The 18,782-nt window shown below is 35.1% G+C and overlaps 1 protein-coding gene across 2 annotated transcripts; it reads left to right on the top strand.

The window, feature by feature from the left end:
- Positions 1-1,646: 1,646 nt before the first annotated feature.
- On the top strand, positions 1,647-6,962 carry LOC120337609 (fibrinogen-like protein 1). 2 transcript variants are annotated; one of them, XM_078117048.1, is made up of 5 exons: positions 1,647-2,562; positions 2,777-2,862; positions 3,291-3,569; positions 3,673-3,769; positions 5,547-6,962. In XM_078117048.1, exons 3-5 carry the CDS (start codon positions 3,308-3,310, stop codon positions 5,908-5,910), a joined length of 723 nt encoding a protein of 240 aa, XP_077973174.1. In that variant the 5' UTR covers positions 1,647-2,562; positions 2,777-2,862; positions 3,291-3,307; the 3' UTR covers positions 5,911-6,962. The 2 variants fall into 2 exon arrangements, with proteins under 2 accessions (XP_077973174.1, XP_039261391.2); XM_039405457.2 differs by lacking the exon at positions 2,777-2,862 and having other exon boundaries at positions 1,648-2,562; positions 5,547-6,961.
- The last annotated feature ends 11,820 nt before the right edge of the window (positions 6,963-18,782 follow it).

Genomic DNA, 18,782 nt, shown 5'->3' with positions numbered 1-18,782 from the left:
ATTGCTGAATAGGAATTGCTATGAAAAGTCTTATTAAATGTAAGGATATGATAAAAAATAAATCGAATTGATTTATTATGAAGAGGGGTAACATACTTGTAAGGCACAACGCGTTTTGTTTTTAGTATTTTGGAAAATCGCAGAGCAAAAACGCGAATGTTAGGCGATAAATTGTGTTTTTATAATTGCCCTGGTATACAAATCGAAATAAAAGCCACATTTACTCCATTCTGGTGTCGTGAGCCCGCCATAGAGGAGGATGAGATCAGCTATAAGTGTGCCTATGGTGTCGATGAAGTCTTGAAAATTTAATTGCAAAATCGATACCATATATTGTTTTGGCCATCACAGATGCATTAAATGAAGTAAAAATACTTGAACAATTACTGACTTAAAAACAAAAACCTGATTAAAACATTTTGAGAACTGACTTCATAACAAAGTTGTGAAGGGACTTTTCGAAATCCCTGTAGTACGAAACGAAAGACAATAAATGAGTGAAAATTTAGCTCCCATTGAGTTGAGCCGTAATGTTCTTATTGACTTCATTTTAACTCATTTTATTCACCTTCATACTTTAGTATGACATAGCAGTATACGTCATACTATCGTTCCCTTAGTTATTGATCTTTCGATTTCGTTTCTATGAATATCAAATAAAAACTATTATGAATAAAACGAAAACAACTGTTTTACGACTCCTAATTGTTAATCATACTTAGTTCAGGAATGGAGTTATTGTATTTTAAGTCGATAATTTAATTTTTTCGTTAAAAAATCGTGATGCAAACTTTTTATCATGATTTAAAGATTTTTTACTTCGTCATAACCGCCGGTTCCAAATAATAAGAAATATTTTGAACGACGCCTAAGGGACTGATATTGATGACTATACGACGTAGTTAGGGAGAAATAAATTATTCGTAACATTGCACGTAAACAGTTGCAAAACAATATCAGCATTATCTTCGCTGCATGAAAAATGAATCATATTTTATAGCATAACTTCCATATTTTCATAGAATTGATTAAAATCTGAAACAACAAACTGTTAATTAGCTGAGAAATATGTTAAATACGATTTTTAATATTACCAAATGCAGACTAAGTGCTGTATCATGAATAGGTCATAATTGAAAGCGACATAGGCATTCTAGCATACAATAATTAAAAGCCGCATGCATCTTCGAAGCAATCTTGTTACAGATGGAGGATTCATCTTGACATGATTTTGATCACGTATAGTCGTATACGAATATGAAATGTGCTTCAATTGTGTTATGTTAATGTTAAAAAGAGACGGATGTTTTACCTATTTAAAAATAGAATTAAAAGTAAAAGCCAATGAATGCTTCCAGTTTCAAAGATAAAAACGATTATTTATGATTCACTTATTATTAGAAACATGTTTTCTCAAAATTTTCAAACTGGAGATGTAAATTTGAATCAAGTTCATTTTTAAACGATCGACTAATTTCATCTTAGTTCAACGAAGCAAACATGTCTTGCGGGTAATAACTATTTTTGTAATAATTGAGTACGAAGAGCATGTTGAGTAGAGAGATTAAGACACATCTTGTGTATAAATGAACTGGATTAAACTGCTTCAATCACAGTTGCAACATCGCTCTGAGATGCACAATGAGTGAAGCGGATTTATTTTCTAACAATACTGATGAGCATTTATATTAATACCACAATTAAGTTCCAAATTATTTTATTTCCAAAACGTTTTCTATGCGCGGAAATATCAAGTAATTACGGATTTGACTTGATGTTTGTGAGCGTCAAATGTGTACGTTGTGTACGACGTTCATAGAATCATTATCAAATTAAAGTCATATACTTTTTTCTAATTGTCATCTGCTAATATTAAAAGTGAAAAAAAAAAATAGGAAAACTATGATATGTTCGATTCAGTAACGTTATTGCTTGTTCTTTTTTCATAGGCGTCATCTAGCTTCTATTTGTCACTATTCCTTATTATCGAGCATTTGCTGATACAGTTTGAATCAGGGCATAGTAATTCTAATCCCCATACATGAGTCCAATGTATTGTATTTGACTTGACAATGCCGTAAAAGCTAGCTTGTGCGATGCAAAACCACAAATGTCACAAGATTCCTAACCAAAATATTTATATATATAATATACAAGTTACTAAATTTATGCTGTCCTTGTATAAAGTTGTTGGTAAAACAAAAAGTTGATTTATGGCTACAATTAATTGCACACGCAAAGATTAATATGATATGAATTACGAGCGTCACCAGGATTGTTGGAAACTTTAGGAAGAAAGTTATAGAATAATATTGCTTAGCCTGTCGTGCCATATGTTTTGAGCAACCCATGATTATTATTTTAACAGTGTAAAAATACGTACATCATGAACCTTATCGGGGTGACTATATTGCTTGGTTTGACTTTGTTTCACTCAGCAAACACGCTGCGTTGTCTTCCCTGTTATCAACTTGTGCTCGATCCTGAGGGAAAAGAAGTTAAAGTTAAAAGAGAATGTCCAAAACTAAACTGCCCCGGAACCGGAGCACCAGGCATTTGTCAGTAAGTGTATTCCTGACGCATTTATACTACACCTCTACTCTTATAGGAATAATAAACTTTTTCTTGCGATATAAACAAGAACAAGCGAAAATATATTTTGATCAAAAACCGATTTGCTATTGTAAACAGTTTTTATTTTATTTTCATTACATTAGACTTCAGCAAAGTATGTGTTGTCCTAAATAGTAAGCTTTTTTTGTCTGATTTTGTTCAGCTGTTGTAATAGATGTGCTAAATAAAAAGGTGAAACATGCGGTGGTGACTTCAATATGGAATGGGATATGTAACACCACAAACCAGGTAAAATCCCGACGGCAGTTTTTTCCTAGCACCTCCAAACAACCGAGGAGGAAAATGCAAAGATTCTGCGAGCATTGGAGAAAGTGATATCCCCATTGAAACTTGAGAGGGATTTCAAGAATTTATTAGTTAGGCGGAGGACTAGGGCAAGAATAGTAGCAGGGAAATTAAATTTAGTTTTATCTGATCAATAAATTGTTGTTTCAACAAATTGTTAGTCGATATAACACAACTTTGTTCGGTGTCAGATTACCGGGGGTTCGCGTTAATCGTTTCGTGACTCGGGGGGCACTTGACAGAAAAAAGGTTGAGAACCCCTAGATTCTAGATACACTTCAATTTTATTTTCACAATTTGCTATATGAAAGCCAGTGGTCGTCGCAAATAGTGCACATTTATGCTAAGTTATTATAAATTTGTAATTTTAGTCGCTCCTCTTGACTGCATGGACGTTTGTTCAAAGACTACTAATCGCAATAACGACCCAATTGGAATGGCAACACGCGGTAGAACGGCATTTTTTGACTACAAAAAGCCGAGTGAATCATATTCACAGGGAACGTGGTTTTATTGTAATTGCAGCGATGGAGAAAGTGGAGACGGTTATCAGGTTATTCAGCGACATAACCTGGACATGCAAGCATTCGACAGAGATTTGAGAAGTTACATCAATGGATTTGGGATGCAAACTGCAGACTATTGGATGGGTAAGGATCCATTTTATCAAGTATGTTGTTCAATAGTTTATAATTCTTCTGTATAGAACAATAAATCAACTTTGATGTAATTAAATCATCATCTTGTTTTTAGGTTTGAAAGCAATTCGCCATTTCACCAGTACTGCTCCACATGAACTGAGAATCACTGTAAAATTAGTGGATGGGCGACAATTCACGACTTATTTTGAGTGAGTTACGCTTAAATAGTTTTTCAAAAATAATTGAACATTGAAGTAATTTATGACTTTTTGTGCAAAAAACATCTTTTTATTCAATTCAATTGTCCATCTAGATCAGGCATGCACAACATACGGCCCGCTAGATACTTCTGTGCGGCCCGCGGTTGATTTGGAAACACGCCACTTCTCGGGTCTAACAATCAAAGCCGGCATTGTTATTTATGCAAGCGAGCCGCTACGCCGATCATATTCGAAATCGGGAGATTTATTTTTACCACTAGTTTCAATAAATATCGAACTTTGTGTGAAATTGGTGTGCCCTTCGCGAACCTTAAAATTCGTCGCTCGACCTCTCGCCCCTAGTTTGGAAAACCCTGATTTAGATATCTCAGTGTTCAAACTGAATCACGCTTAAAACAATATCGGTACAATCTCACACCCATTAGTGCATATTAGCTACCTATTAATAATCTCACTATTTTTTACTAGCAGTTTATGAAACTGTAGTTTTTTTTTTCAAATTTAGAACTTAAAAACAATTCCTTCATTTATGAATGGTGCAGAAATTCTCGCATAAAAGATTTTGCTATTTACTGTTAAATTTCAAAAAATTGGAGCATATTTTGTAGAAAAATGTAATTTAACAGTCGAAAAAATACAACAGAGGAAAATCTATTGATACTAAACGGATTGTTTGTCCAGCCTACAATGGAAATATCCAAAAATGTTAGATATGAGTATATAAATTGTCATACATATATTTGGGACGATTTTACAAAACTGAACCTGAGTAAAATATTTTCCTGCAGTCAGTTTATACTGCAACACGCAATACCTAATTCTAATAAAAAAGAAATATTGAAAATGAAGGGTGGGTTTTCAAGGTAGTTGAACCACTCAATACATATTTGCCATCTCATATGCAAAAATACTGTACCTTGTTTTTACTCAAGAAAATAAGATTCTTCATAATTTTAAGCCCCCCAGTAAAGAAAGTGTTTCATTAAGTTTAACTGTTTTACAATATTATTTTGATTTGTAGTTCATTTTGTGAAATATGTATGTGGCAAAGTTTGCGGCCCGCCGAGCCTTCAAATTTATGCTTGCGGCCCTCGTGGTAATTTGAGTTGTGCAGGCCTGATCTAGATCCTTGAGGTAGAACCAAATTTACTTTCATTGTTGTCAAAATATTATTTCCTCCTATTTCTCATTCGCTCTCACTAAATCTAGATCAGAGATTATCAACCTTTTTTTCCTTCCGTGGCTCCTTTTCGTTGCACAAAATTTCCATGAACCATTAGCTTTTTATGCAAGAACTGCAGAAAAAGAAAAAAAACTATGTCCGTCAAAACAGACACTTTCATTTTACTAGTTAAAATAAAAATTCCCCCTCAGTAGTAAAAAAACAGCACCATCATACCTTGCTACTACTATAAAACTTAACTGTAGTGACACAAATAAAACTAAAATTAACAATAACTCTAGGAATTCTAATAAGTTTGTGGCCCACCTGGAAGTGTTGCTGTGGCCCAGCAGTGGATCATTGCCCACTGATTGAGAACCAGTGATCTTGATTAAAAAAAACTATTATTTTGGATCTTTGGTCTGTCACAGACCTAAAGGACATTGCAACATCCGCTGTAAAAGAGGTCATGTTTCATTGCCACTAAACAATATATTGTATATCAATTTGGTTGAGCATGTAATTATACAATCAGTTCATAGGTATTCCACGGTTAAGGTATCTTGACGCAGTCATTCAATGTTTCGATTAACAATTACACAGCCAATTTTCCATCGGTGACGAAAAGGAAAATTTCAAACTGAGGATTACGCCAACTACTGATCAAACAAGTGTTGATTTTGCTGCCATGCATGATGGTATGGAGTTCACAGCGCGTGACAGTGACAACGACCGGTGGAGGGATGAAAATCGCGCAAAATCGTACGACGGTGGTTGGTGGTTTAATCGCTGCACTGATTTCAACTTGAATGGAAAACTCTATGGAGTACCAATGTTCATAAAGGACGTCGGTGACGAGGATGGTCCAGACCGTATCACATGGGATGCTTGCAAAGGAATAAAAATCATCCAGACCAAAATGGCGATAAGGCCGTCTCTACGATATCCACCAATCCTTTACAACTAACTTTACTACAATAGTCAAAATCCATATTTCTATATCTATATTTTTACAAAATTTAGGTTTCAAACAAGAATAAGTTAAATGGTATACTTAAATGTATGCTTTCGTTATAAAAGTGTATTTTTTCAACCATTGTCATTCCCTGAACGCCCATCATTTTAATCCCAATAAACTACTACTACCAATCATTTACAAATTACTTGAAACGATAATTAAAATCCATACTTCGATATCTATATTTTACAAAATTCAAGTTTCAAATTTGAATATAAGTTTTATGATATCTTTGGTATATTTAAACATGTATGTTTTCGTTATAAATGTGTATTTTCTTATAATTATTGCCATTTCCTAGCCGCCCAACATCATTTTACCCACAATAAACTAACTTGCCTAATTTGAATTGAGACATCTTGTGTCTAAATTTAGCCTAAAAATTTGAATACTTGAGGTCGCGTCAATTCATGTCACAATGGGTCTACATTCTAAAATTATTTGTCTACGCTTTCCTTGCTGTAGCAAGATGCAACTTTTTGAATCGAACGTGGTAAAGATGATCATTTTTTGTAATTGACTACTGTAAAGTATAGCTCATAGTACAGTGGTTTTTAACGGCAGGGCGCGCCCCACACATGCGGCGTAGATAATTTTTTGTGTGGGCGTAAAGCTAATTTAAATATTCGTTAGATTTAATCTTGTCGGCCATTTGTCCGCCATCCACGTATTTTCAGCGTGGCTTCTAATTAAAACATACTTTTGCCTCACTATCTGTTATTTATAGCTCATTCTTTAGCTAGTTATTTGAGGTGTTTGCGAGATTTGCCAAATTCTAAAAAGGGGCGCAACTTGAAAAGTTTAAGAACCACTGTTCTAGTAGATTTTATACGTGGCCTTGGGCAATTTGTCTCTAGACAAATATATATATAGTCGGCATTATATTTGATGATCTAAAGAACAATTTAGAAATGAACTGGCTATTTTGGAATCCATATAAATGAATGCACATACATCAATCAATTTTACTTTGGTCTCTTTTCATTAAAACAAAACAATATAACAATAACAAATAAACTACATAGTTATTTGTTCAGAAGTCGACCATATTATGGAATGAAGTTAAGAACGTAAAAAAATATACGCGCCCGACAACCAAAACAATGAAAGCGCACGGTATAATTAACATATTCGATATAAAATAGGACAATAACTACTCTATCAGTTCAAGATGCAAATACACTACATACATAGGCTACTTAGCATTCGTCCATTTATCAAAGAAGAATGAATATCACTTCTTGCGATTGTAGAGTGTTTTGGCCAGAGTGAGATTAACAACACTAAAATTGCCGGAACCGTTAACAACAACTAGTAGAAAAAATGGTACTTCCGTAGTATATGAACCAAGATGCCGGATCTTGTTATGTGTACCAGGTTAGAGTCAGGCCATAATTTTATTCCAATTTTCCATATTTTTGTTCTATTACGAGTTCTGGGACTAGCCAAGTGACTCCCGTAGTATTTGTACCTGATATTATGGCCTTACCCTAACCTGGTACACATATTACGTTCCGGTGTCCGCCATCTTGGTTCACTACGGGAGTGCCGAGAAGTAAATACTAATTTCAACGAGCGATCTTTCATTTCGTTAATCCATAAACTGGGGAAGCCTTGAGAATATGAGTGAACGTGATTAATAGACCTTATTCATTAAAAACACATCCTACGCGCAAAAAAAAAAGTGATATAAACAAAACAATTTTAGCATTAGCTCTTATGGGGAATGTGATCAGAGCAGTGACCAGAGCAGAAATTTGCATTTTTTGTAATTTTCTAGATATCCTTCATTTTATACGTAAGCTTCTTCTCACGTACTTGAGATTCTTCCAACGTGCCGTGCTCTGTGGGATGATATGCGCTGTGATAACAGAATACTGGAATACCGGTACCGAAAATGGCATTCAACGAAAGACCCATTTTGGTTTTTATTGGATGTTATATATTTCATGAATTCCATGTAACTATGTACAATTGTGGTACACCTTTCAAAATCCAACGGCCTAACTCAGTTCATATGTTGACACCATGCACATATCCCAAAATTGGTGATGTTCAGGGCTGGATTTAAATCATGAGAGGCCCCTTCATGTTTTTGGGCTCAGAATTTCTCTCGAAACAACATCACATGTCATTGCTTGAAATTTGAAAATACGAGTGCATTAAACTTTTCATTCTCCCTATTCATGGATGCGAATTTTTAATTAAAAGAATAAAAATTTACTGAGGCAGTTTTGCTTTCGATTTCTTTGATCAAACAACCGCTACAGCCATACTTTTACATAGAAACTTCCAGCAGAATGCGCATAATAATTTCCCTTATTATGATGCAAACGACGCAATAAATGCTGTTTACAACGTGGTTCAAACCAGTTGTGTACAAAATTTTCTACTCTGAAAAGCTTGATATATATATATATACTTTTCGTAGGGTATAAACTTGTCAAGTTTTCAAAAGAATTGCAAACTTCGAAACAGAATTTTGAGGACCTAGGTTTCAGCCTGTCTAGGTAAATCCAGCCCTGGTGATGGTCCCTACAGCAAATTTCTGGCCCTAATCACTCAGCAGATTGAAATAAATGGTTTTCAGCATTTATTAGCAAAGATAGATATTCTAATTAAACATATAGTTCCATTTAAAGCCCTGTATAAAGATATTATAAATATATGTTACATTATTATTGTATTGTGAAAAGGCTTTCCACACTATCAAGTCTATAAGGTTTTAGCGTCTTCCAATGTCTCAGATGGAAACTTCAGTCTTCATTTCTCATATCCTTTAATTCTTTTCATTAAAGTGAGGCCACGCGCACCCACTCAGAAATCAATGAGATATAGCATTGACAAGGATGCTTAAATATTCAAAAGGTTTTAATATGAATACTGGGAGTAATTAGTCCTAGAAATTAATATCAAGTTGAAGAATTCGCTGTTCTCATCATTTGTTCGCTAGCGAATTTCTGTAAAAAAATATTCACTTATAACGAATTACAGTACAACAATGAATATGAATTTTTTTGAAGAATTTGCTCAAAGAAATTCCACGCGCACCCACTCAGAAGTCAATGCGACTTCTCACTGAGCAACGCTACGGACGACCAAGAATGTGAAACCTCTATTAAAACTATATATTTTCATAGTGGTGTATTGTGCTGTAATAAATGGTCGTTGAAGTCTCAAAGCGTGAATAGGTCAGATTTTATCGAAATTTCTGGGTACTCCCGAAGTATGTGAACCAAGATGGCGGACACCGGTACGTAGTATGTGTACCAGGTTAGGGTTAGGCCGACCACGTTATATACTGTATTTTCATAGTGGTGTATTTCGTGCTAGTTAATGTCTGTTAACGCAAGTATTAATGATTGAAAAGGACGGATTTCATGAAGATTATTGTGCTTGCGCCAATCGAACCGATACATGAATACATCTTCAAATCTATGTGACGGCTTATTCATAACAAACTTAACAGCCAACGTGTGAGATTCGACAATAGTTGTCTAAATACTGAAAGTATTATTAATGTTAGGCTTGCACGTAATTTACGGATTTACGGAATTACGTAATTATTTGGAGTTACGGAAGGGAAGTTACGAATTACGTAAAGTCGTAATTATTGCATTGAAACGAGCTTTCTTCAAAGCAGTCAATTTCGTCGATTGCGAAAAATGAAAGCTCAACAAGTAGAAGAAGTTAGAGTTCCGGTATTCGCAGCCGTTTTTCTCTCTCTTGTTACGTAGGTGAACGCATGACGCGTTGCCATTTACTAACCTATTATCAACTTATCTGGCGTGGCCAATGTAAATTATTAACGTAGTTAATGGGGGAAGAACTGAGTAGGGCCGTTTGACGCCAACACACCTGGTTTTAACTTCTCCCGCAACTTAACCATAGATAAGGGATAGAATTGCGTTGAGACCGATTGACGCCAACACACCTGGTTTCAATTTCTCTCGCATCTTATCTAGCATGGCCATGGCCAATGTACATAATAACCGTAGATAGGGGGAAGAATTGTGTTAAGACCGATGGACGCTAACACGCCCGGTTTCAACTTCTTCGGGTGAAATGACTAATGAACGCAGGAGATCAATCTATCAAACATGGTCTATTAAACATTTGTATCCATTTTACTTTTATTTATTATTTACTTGTTCCAGTTTTCCGTTACTTATGGCAGTGGTCGGCAACCTTTTTTAAGTGACGGTCCGGTTTAGCCTGGTCAAAATTTTGATGGACCACCTTTATATAAACGAACTATGCTTATGTAGTGAATTCAAACGCGTTAGAAAATTCATGCTGACAATATACACAAAAACGAAGGTGATGATATTTATTGCGAGATCGGCATTTGTGCTATTGTTTCCAATCCGGAGATTGTATGAAACATCGATATTTACTATCTTTTTCGAACCGCGGAACACTTTTTAGATTATGAATTTTTCGCGGAACAACAAATGAAAATTTCTAAATTTCGTGGAAACTATCAAATTAAGCAATAATCACTGTCAGGTTTTGCGTAGGAATGAAATTACAATTAGACCAATGACTCAAGTTGTAAAAAGACGTAACAAATTCATTACTCCAGAGAACAAAAGTACACTGAAGTACCAATGAGATTAAACCAAATATTTAAAACTGGCTGTTCGAAGCCGTTAATATCAATGCAATTTTAATATGGTATATGAACTTGTTTAAATGAGCACGCATCGTTTATCTTGGTCTGAATTTAGGAAAGGCAAACACGTAGTTCTCCTTCAATGGTCGGTCGTCTTTCTGGCGTCAAAAATCCTACTTGTACTTCTACTATGGAATGAATTTATTGCTTCTTTAAGGGTATTCTACGAGTCGGGTTTTAAATTTTCCCAGCTTTAAGCAACTTTTATAATTTACATTACGAAAACGAGTCAATGTTCCCGAACATGATTAAAAATGGGGTTTGAGCGATAATTAAATTTAAATTGTTACGTTTCCGTTTACATTTAGCTGTTTAGTTATTGTTTCAACTTCGTGCAGATATTTATCACAAGAAACAAAATCTCCTTGAAAACTGTGACATAAAATATGCCAAAATATAAAAAAGAATTTGAAGACAACAACACGGAACACCAGCTTTCAGTCGTGGGGTTTGTAGATATTCGATTGTATATATGTTATCAGGGCCTTGTCTGTTTTTAGGTCACCTTTCTGCGGACCGGTAGTAATCTTTCTGCGGACCGGTGATGGGCCGCGACCCGGTGGTTGCCGACCATTGACTTATGGTATATATGTTCCGTTTCTATTTTATTCTATTTTATAGTCACGCGTTTGAATAGTGGGAATTCCCCACCAAGTGTGGATTAGCAATGCTTAACCATTCTTTATTGTTAATATCAACATTTGATATATGAACATGGAATATCATATTGTTTTTGGCTTTCATTTCAGATATCCATAACCTTTCAACACGACGATCTTGTGAAATTTAACGAAGAGCTTTCGCGACGAATTGGAACCAAATAAGCGAAAAGAGCGATTGATCACTCGCGCCATTACCTCGCCGTGATAATTAATGTCACGCTTATCAAATAGCAATATGACGACAAAAGAGAGATTGCGTAATGAACCAAAACGACGGATTCCTCGCGGACCGTTGAAAATTTAACTGCTATCATATATAATCAAATATGAGCCTATGTGTTTATTCTGTGCGAGATCCATTTTCTATTACAAAATCTTGATGTTCTGTTAACGGTTTTATCGTTATATATCAGTCCGGATCGCCGACTTGAGTTAGCAAATAAATGTTGTGAGTGTAAAATAAATGTCACAAAATGCATTGTTTTGCGATATAACGTTGTATTTTCGGAGAGGGCATGTCATATAAGTTCGGTATTTAAATTAAACGCAAATAAATAATATTTGATCTAAATTTATCGCAAATAATGTTATAAACATTCAGTCCGCGAAATGATTGAATGTAAAATGAAGCATGGTAATCGGAATATCGTCAATAAGTCGACATCAATGAATATTATTATAAAAATGCTAACAAGGCAGTAATGTCGGATAATGCAGAAAACGCTGCAAAAACAAGTCTTCGTCGCGAGGAAATCGCAAGTGTAATCAAATGAGAGAATACGCTCGTCGTTGGTTAATAAATTAGAAACCCGTGATTTTTATTCAGTACTAAGGTGGTTTTAAAAAACTATCGTTTCCATAAATATCCGTATACCAGTGTCGGTAATAATAAAATAAAATTGATCGCATAAAAATGGGACGGTTAATTTGCGAAGGTGATAAAGAAAAACCAAAGCTAACACAAAAGATAAAAATCAGAATAAAATTAATTTGAATTCACTCCTTGATAGTTGTCTTTAACATCTGCCGCCGGCGTGTATTACTGCCAAGAATAGGAAAACCCAACTTCAATGTCCCATTCGGAAAAAAGTGGATTCAATGGGATGTTACGATAGGTTTAAATGCGTGGAAAAATATCGCAATTACGGGGTCATTACGTAATTGATTTTGCCGTAATTACGGAATTGATTTTTGTCAATTACGTGCAAGCCTAATTAATGTATAACAGCTGTCGGTGATATAAACGTCAGGGTATACTAGAAATATGAAACTTCGATATCCGGTGACCCCTTGTTCTTGCAAAAAACGAGAAAGGGCGAGAATATAGAATACCAACTTTAGGATATCGCCGCCGGTTCCATTACATTTGAACCCACGTACATTTGAACCCATGACAATTGCACCTGTATGCTATTGCACCTATGGAATTTTTTTTGTTTCACGGATAGTTAAACCCATACTAACCCTAACCCATGGGTTTTAGCACCCGCATATAGATTGAACCCGTGGATATACGCATGGGTTCAAATGTACGTGGGTTCAAATGTACGATCACCATCGCCGCCGAAACGATTGCTGTGACAAAGACAATCAGCGAGTATGATGAAATTAACCATTAACCAGTAATAAAACGCTTTATTGTTGACTTTTCAATGTTTCTATTAATTTTCAAATGGAGTATCGACCTCCGACGTTCTGGATCCCTGTTATGTATAAAAAATATTCATTATTCGACTATTCGATATTCGTTAAAAGTATTCGAATTATTCGATTCGAAAAAAGATTCGATTTTGCCCACCCTAGACTAACAGTCATTTAATTTGGCTTTGATTTCTAATAAGTTTGTCAAAGCGGGTCGAAATCGTGGTGGATGCAAGGTGCAGTAGCTGCTTGAGATGATTGCCAGATATTTCTGGACTCTGCTATAGACTCTGTATTGATGTTCTTGTCCGCAAAAAAAAAGGGTCCTCATTGAAGATGAATGGTTTGCGAGATTTCTTCTCATTTAGCTGTTTCCCAAACAGTGTCACTTGATTTTCTTCGAGTCACCCGTTATATACTGACCTATATTGCAAGGATAATCATTTAATATATAGTTTTTGGTTCACCGATCGCCTGCAGCTGTTCTAATAGTACAAGGTGACTCAAAACACAGAACTACGGGAATGAAGATAAATCACTCAAAAGTTTCAATATTCTAAGACGCTTTACACAAAAGTTATGTTTTTGTAAGAATATGATCTTAATGGACTGTTTTTTTTTATCACCCTGTACGATTTCCCTTTTTACAGGTTGCTGCGCAGGGACGTTTCTTGAAAAAAAAATACTTGTATGAGAAGCAAAATTCAATCACGCATATCCACAAACACACCTCATTTATTCACAAAACCTCGCAAGTTTTCTACTTCGTGACCGCACAATGAATAAAACATTTTGTTTCTTACATCACAATTTCCACTGACTCAAAATAAAACAAAGGCTAAATAATGTAGGAAGAGACAAACCATGGCGCGTGGACAAACTATTTCAGCAACTAAGATCAATTTACAATTCAGAAACTCCAATTTAATATTCATCCATCCTCATCTAAATGCCAAGCAGTCAAAATATTTTTGAATGAGCATAACTAATCATTATATTCATTGGTGGGATTCAGTACTCGTTCTTGGAATGTCGAGCTATACGGCGAACCCGATTTTGTTATGTTATAGATAGATACTATATAGGGTGTCCATAAAGTCCTAAAAAAATTTTAAATTGCAGAGTTCAAGGGGGAATTGCTTAAAAAGTGTAACCTCCGCTTGTCCACTTGTGGCCATTATATTATCTACAGTCAATAATAATTAGATTTGAGCAATATTCCCGTTCTACTGTTGAAATATTCAGAAATGAAATGTTATTTACTAGTTAACTGTGAATGTTTATTATTAATTAAATGACCGAAAATGTGAAACCTCGTCAAAAATTGGCGCCTGTAGAAAGTCTGGTCGCTTTGGTTAAATTAGTATCACCTCTTTGACTAGGTTAGTAGCGAGGCATTTTTAAGGGGGGTCTGAAGTTTGTAATTGCCAAGTTTAACCGTCACAGATAGCAGGTTTGGTCAAAAATGTGGAGTTTTAATAGTCTTGGGGGTCTAAAAAGCATTTCAAGATACAAGAATGTATGCAATATATTATTCAGAAAATTCCCTCTTTTTACATTTCAAAAGAAGGGGGGTTACCCTGGAACCCCTGGTTTTTATAACCAACTCAATCACATCCATCCCTTTACTTTGAGACCGCAATGTACGCCTTTCATGGAGCACTTCCTCTACAATGGGACATGAAATAACGTTTGAATGAGGTATAGCGTATAAGCCAGACCTTCTGGTTCGGCACAATATGGCTCATATCCTCCGAACAAACCTAGTATTTAGTAGGGATGGGCCGGGATTCGGATCCGGACTCGGATTCGAGTAGAATCCAGGCATTTTTTGAACTCGGATTCGATTTCGAGTCCACGTCATTTTTACCGAGTCTATAATCTATTCTGTTTTTACTAAATTACGCATATGTCTGTACTTTTATCTCTTTAAATCCCACTACATCCCTTAACTAGTTGAAATCCAGAGTTAGATCTGTAACAATATCCCTCGTGTGCATTATAAACACTTCTAACAAAACGACGACAGATATTCGGATAATATAACGCAAGTTTAAAAACTATTGGTCGCTTATAACAATGATGTTGTGCCAGTCGCCTTCAAACTATCTATCCTTTTCGGTATACATGTGGTACACAATAAAATATGTGTGTGAAGTAATAAAATCAGTGTGAAGGGAGACGCGATGAACCAGTGATGGTTATCGAACAGCGTCATCTATGAGAGAGTGAGTGGGGTAACCATGGCAACACCAAATCTGAAAGTTTCCGATTCCTATAAAAAATGTTGCTTGTTACATAAACATGTTTTGCCATACAGGTCTGAAGTAAAAGGGGGGATTAAGTGTCGTTTGAAATATATAATATTTATTTTAAAATAAAAATGTAATGCGGACATTTTATCGCATATAGGCTGCACAAGTTGAAGGTGCAATGCCAATTATATCAGACTTGACATTTCGTGCGCCTAAACTTTAATATCGCGTACGCTCCATGGCTTACCTTAGGAGTGTGCAACTCTTCGCACAAGAGGACAAGCTAGAAATAACTTGGTATAACTGCGGGCCGCACCTTTATTCAACATATATTTTCTAATTGTTTAAGATACAAATATTTTGGTTATGAATCTTGTGACATTTGTGGTTTTGCATCGCACAAGCCAGCTTTTACGGCATTGTCAAGTCAAATACAATACATTGGACTCAGGTATGGGGATTAGAATTACTATGCCCTGATTCAAACTGTATCAGAAAATGCTCGATAATAGGGATTAGTGACAAACAGAAGCTAGATGACGCCTGTGAAAAAAGAACAAGCAATAACGTTACTGAATCGAACATATCATAGTTGTCCTATTTTTTTCACTTTTAATATTAGCAGATGACGATTAGAAAAAAGTATATGACTTTAACTTGATAATGATTTTATGAACGCCGTACACAAACATTTGACGCTCACAAACATCAAGTCAAATCCGTAATTACTTGATATTTCCGCGCATAGAAAACGTTTTGGAAAAAAAATAATTTGGAACTTAATTGTGGTATTAATATAAATGCTCATCAGTATTGTTAGAAAATAAATCCGCTTCACTCATTGTGCATCTCAGCATATTTTGCCAATGAGCCAAATGTATATTGCTAAATATTCCTATCTTCACGAAAGCTTCAAATATTGTTTAATTACGATTTTGGCACACAAAATATGGCATATAATAGTTTAGATTTTTTTCTAATTTACGTTTATCGATTTTATTATTACGTGATAAAAACATGCAGAATAGTAGCTTGAAACTGTAAGAATGTTTTTGAAAAACGGTGTATTTACGTTGTTGGTTTCGTTGGTTATCGACGGATATTCCTTGCTCCCATTGAAAGTGCGTTGAGGGATAATTCACAGCTTATTTAACAAACTGTAAAGTGAAGAATCCAGCAAAAAAAATGACACAACGTCGAAGGAAGGATTTTAAATAGCTGCCAATAACAGAACGTAATTTCTTACAGTCCATTCCTACACTTATTTCGTTTCGTTATATTATGGCATGATATTTTGTTTCGCAAAAGTGATATCGGAGAGTTGTTTGTGCAGACTTGCTCTCGATACAACCAAACCCTTTATTCGTTGTTCCATAAATTTGGTTTTGATGGACAACTTTGATTCGGCCTCTCATCGACAAAATTCATGCATTAATATCATTGAAACACCAAAATTTCAAAACGGCAATTTTAGCTTTTGTCATACGTTTTTTTGCCTGTCATTTGATTATGGGGCTAGACCAACGGTGGGCCACAGTAAGATGTGGGCCACAAACCAATTACCAATTGATAAATAAGTTAATTTTGATTTTAGTGACAATGAATGATGATGGTGTTTTCTGCTACTGAGTGGTAATTTTCATTCTATTATTAATAAGGGGAAAGCTTATATTTTTGCAGATATGTTTTTTTGCTCTTCATGTAGTTATCCCCCATGCAGGGTAAAGTTAGCAAGCCACAGAATTGTTTTGTAAAGTAACTGGACCACGGCGCTAGACAAATCAAATTTTTTAAAGATGAAACACAGTACTGATTGATTCATGTCCATTTTTGTTTTACCTCACACTCTCACATACTTTTTCACGAAAGCACTATAAATATTTTTTGCTAGAAATACGTTTCTAAAGTCAAAAATCTTATAATATATATATAAAACTGCTATAACAGCCGGACATCCTATCCGTAACGATGTGTAGGCAAAATCGCACTTACGACCTTGTACATAAAATTATATTTTGGCTCAATAAAATGTTTGTATTATTAGCCTCGTACTGCACTGTTGTTCACTACTACGACCAGGGTAAATAATATTAGTATTTGTTCGAACAGCAGTCCTGCATTCTATTCAATTCTTATCTGAAATATCGAACGCTATCACAACAGTTTTACAATTATTGGAATCTGATGTATATTATAATGCAGTGCTTCTCAACTTTTTCCGTTGAAGATGTCTCTTCGCCTATTTCGAAACCCTTAACATCCATATGCATGAAAATCACTCTTGTATCTTCAATCTTAAATAGTTCGTTATCATGAAGATTGGATAGTACGCTAAAATTGGAAGAAACTCAAGTCTGTGATAAAACATCATGGCACCAGAAAACCTGACGTCACAACACACGTTTCTAACTGCAAAATGTGGGTGTGGCATGGTCAAATCACATATGCACGAATAAAAATAAATGGGTTAAACGTTAAATCATCATCCCATTCAATTTATATTACAGGACAAAGCATTCTAGGTTCTCGCGCCGAACAAGAAAAGACAACATTTTGCAAAACAAAATCATTAAATCAGAAAAAAAAACACTCCGGCAAACTCGGATGACGTGAGACGCTTTGTAATTTTTAAACACGAGAACAGGTAATAAGATATTGTATGAAAATTTCTTATATTTTTAGCGGGAAATATTATTTTGACCACGTTCAGTTATATTATTGCCGATTTTGTCAATATTTTATTGGAGAATACAACACTAAGGATGTACAGTCAAAATATTCCCATACTGGTATATGCAACGAGGGACTCTGTAGCGATTTTCCTTGACGCTAAGATATTGCAAACGTTACAGAAATGCAGAGATAAGTATGGATGGTTATAAGGACAATCAAAGCCTACAATAAAGACACAAATTGAAACAAATTAATTTGGGTTGATTTCATCCCTTCAATTACTTTTAACGTCTGACTGAAGTCACAGTTCTGCGAAAAAGGATGCAAAAAAATTAAAGGGCCAAAGCGGTTCATGAAGTAATACTAAAAAAAGGAATTGGCAAGATTTATTGTGTAATTATGTTGAGGTGTCTGCCAGAAAAACAAACACGCTTACAGAAAATTAGGCCAATATAACAAAACCAGTCGACCTTCTTCATCGATTCCCAAACGGAGTATCTACCATCAGCGAGAACTATGTGGTTGTCGTAAAATAATTATATTTTGCCAACTTCTATTATTACCGTTGTATGTTAATTTATCATTAGAATTATATAGTAAGTTATTGCGATTTATCACCACGAAAATGTTTTTTTTCATTGAAAACAATTGCCGCGCGCAAAAAAGTTGTGGAGTCCTTCTTTTACCCCACCCCTGCTGTACACAATTTTGTAACCATGCAAAACAATAGATTATTCCCAAAATAAGCATTGCATTGATATTCAATTTGTCTGCATTACAGAATATGCTCGGTGAAAATTTTCCACGTTTTTGAGTTGATTTACATGGAAGTATAACTTTATGGCAACAACTTGGAATTCGGAAGGCTATAACTGTGTGAATGAAATTCTGGCTTGTATTCAAAATGCTATATCC

Source organism: Styela clava, chromosome 10 (genome assembly GCF_964204865.1).
Source record: "Styela clava chromosome 10, kaStyClav1.hap1.2, whole genome shotgun sequence".
Lineage (NCBI taxonomy): Eukaryota > Metazoa > Chordata > Ascidiacea > Stolidobranchia > Styelidae > Styela > Styela clava.
Note: the sequence above shows the minus strand (reverse complement) of the source record. Positions and strands in the feature narration are given on the sequence as shown.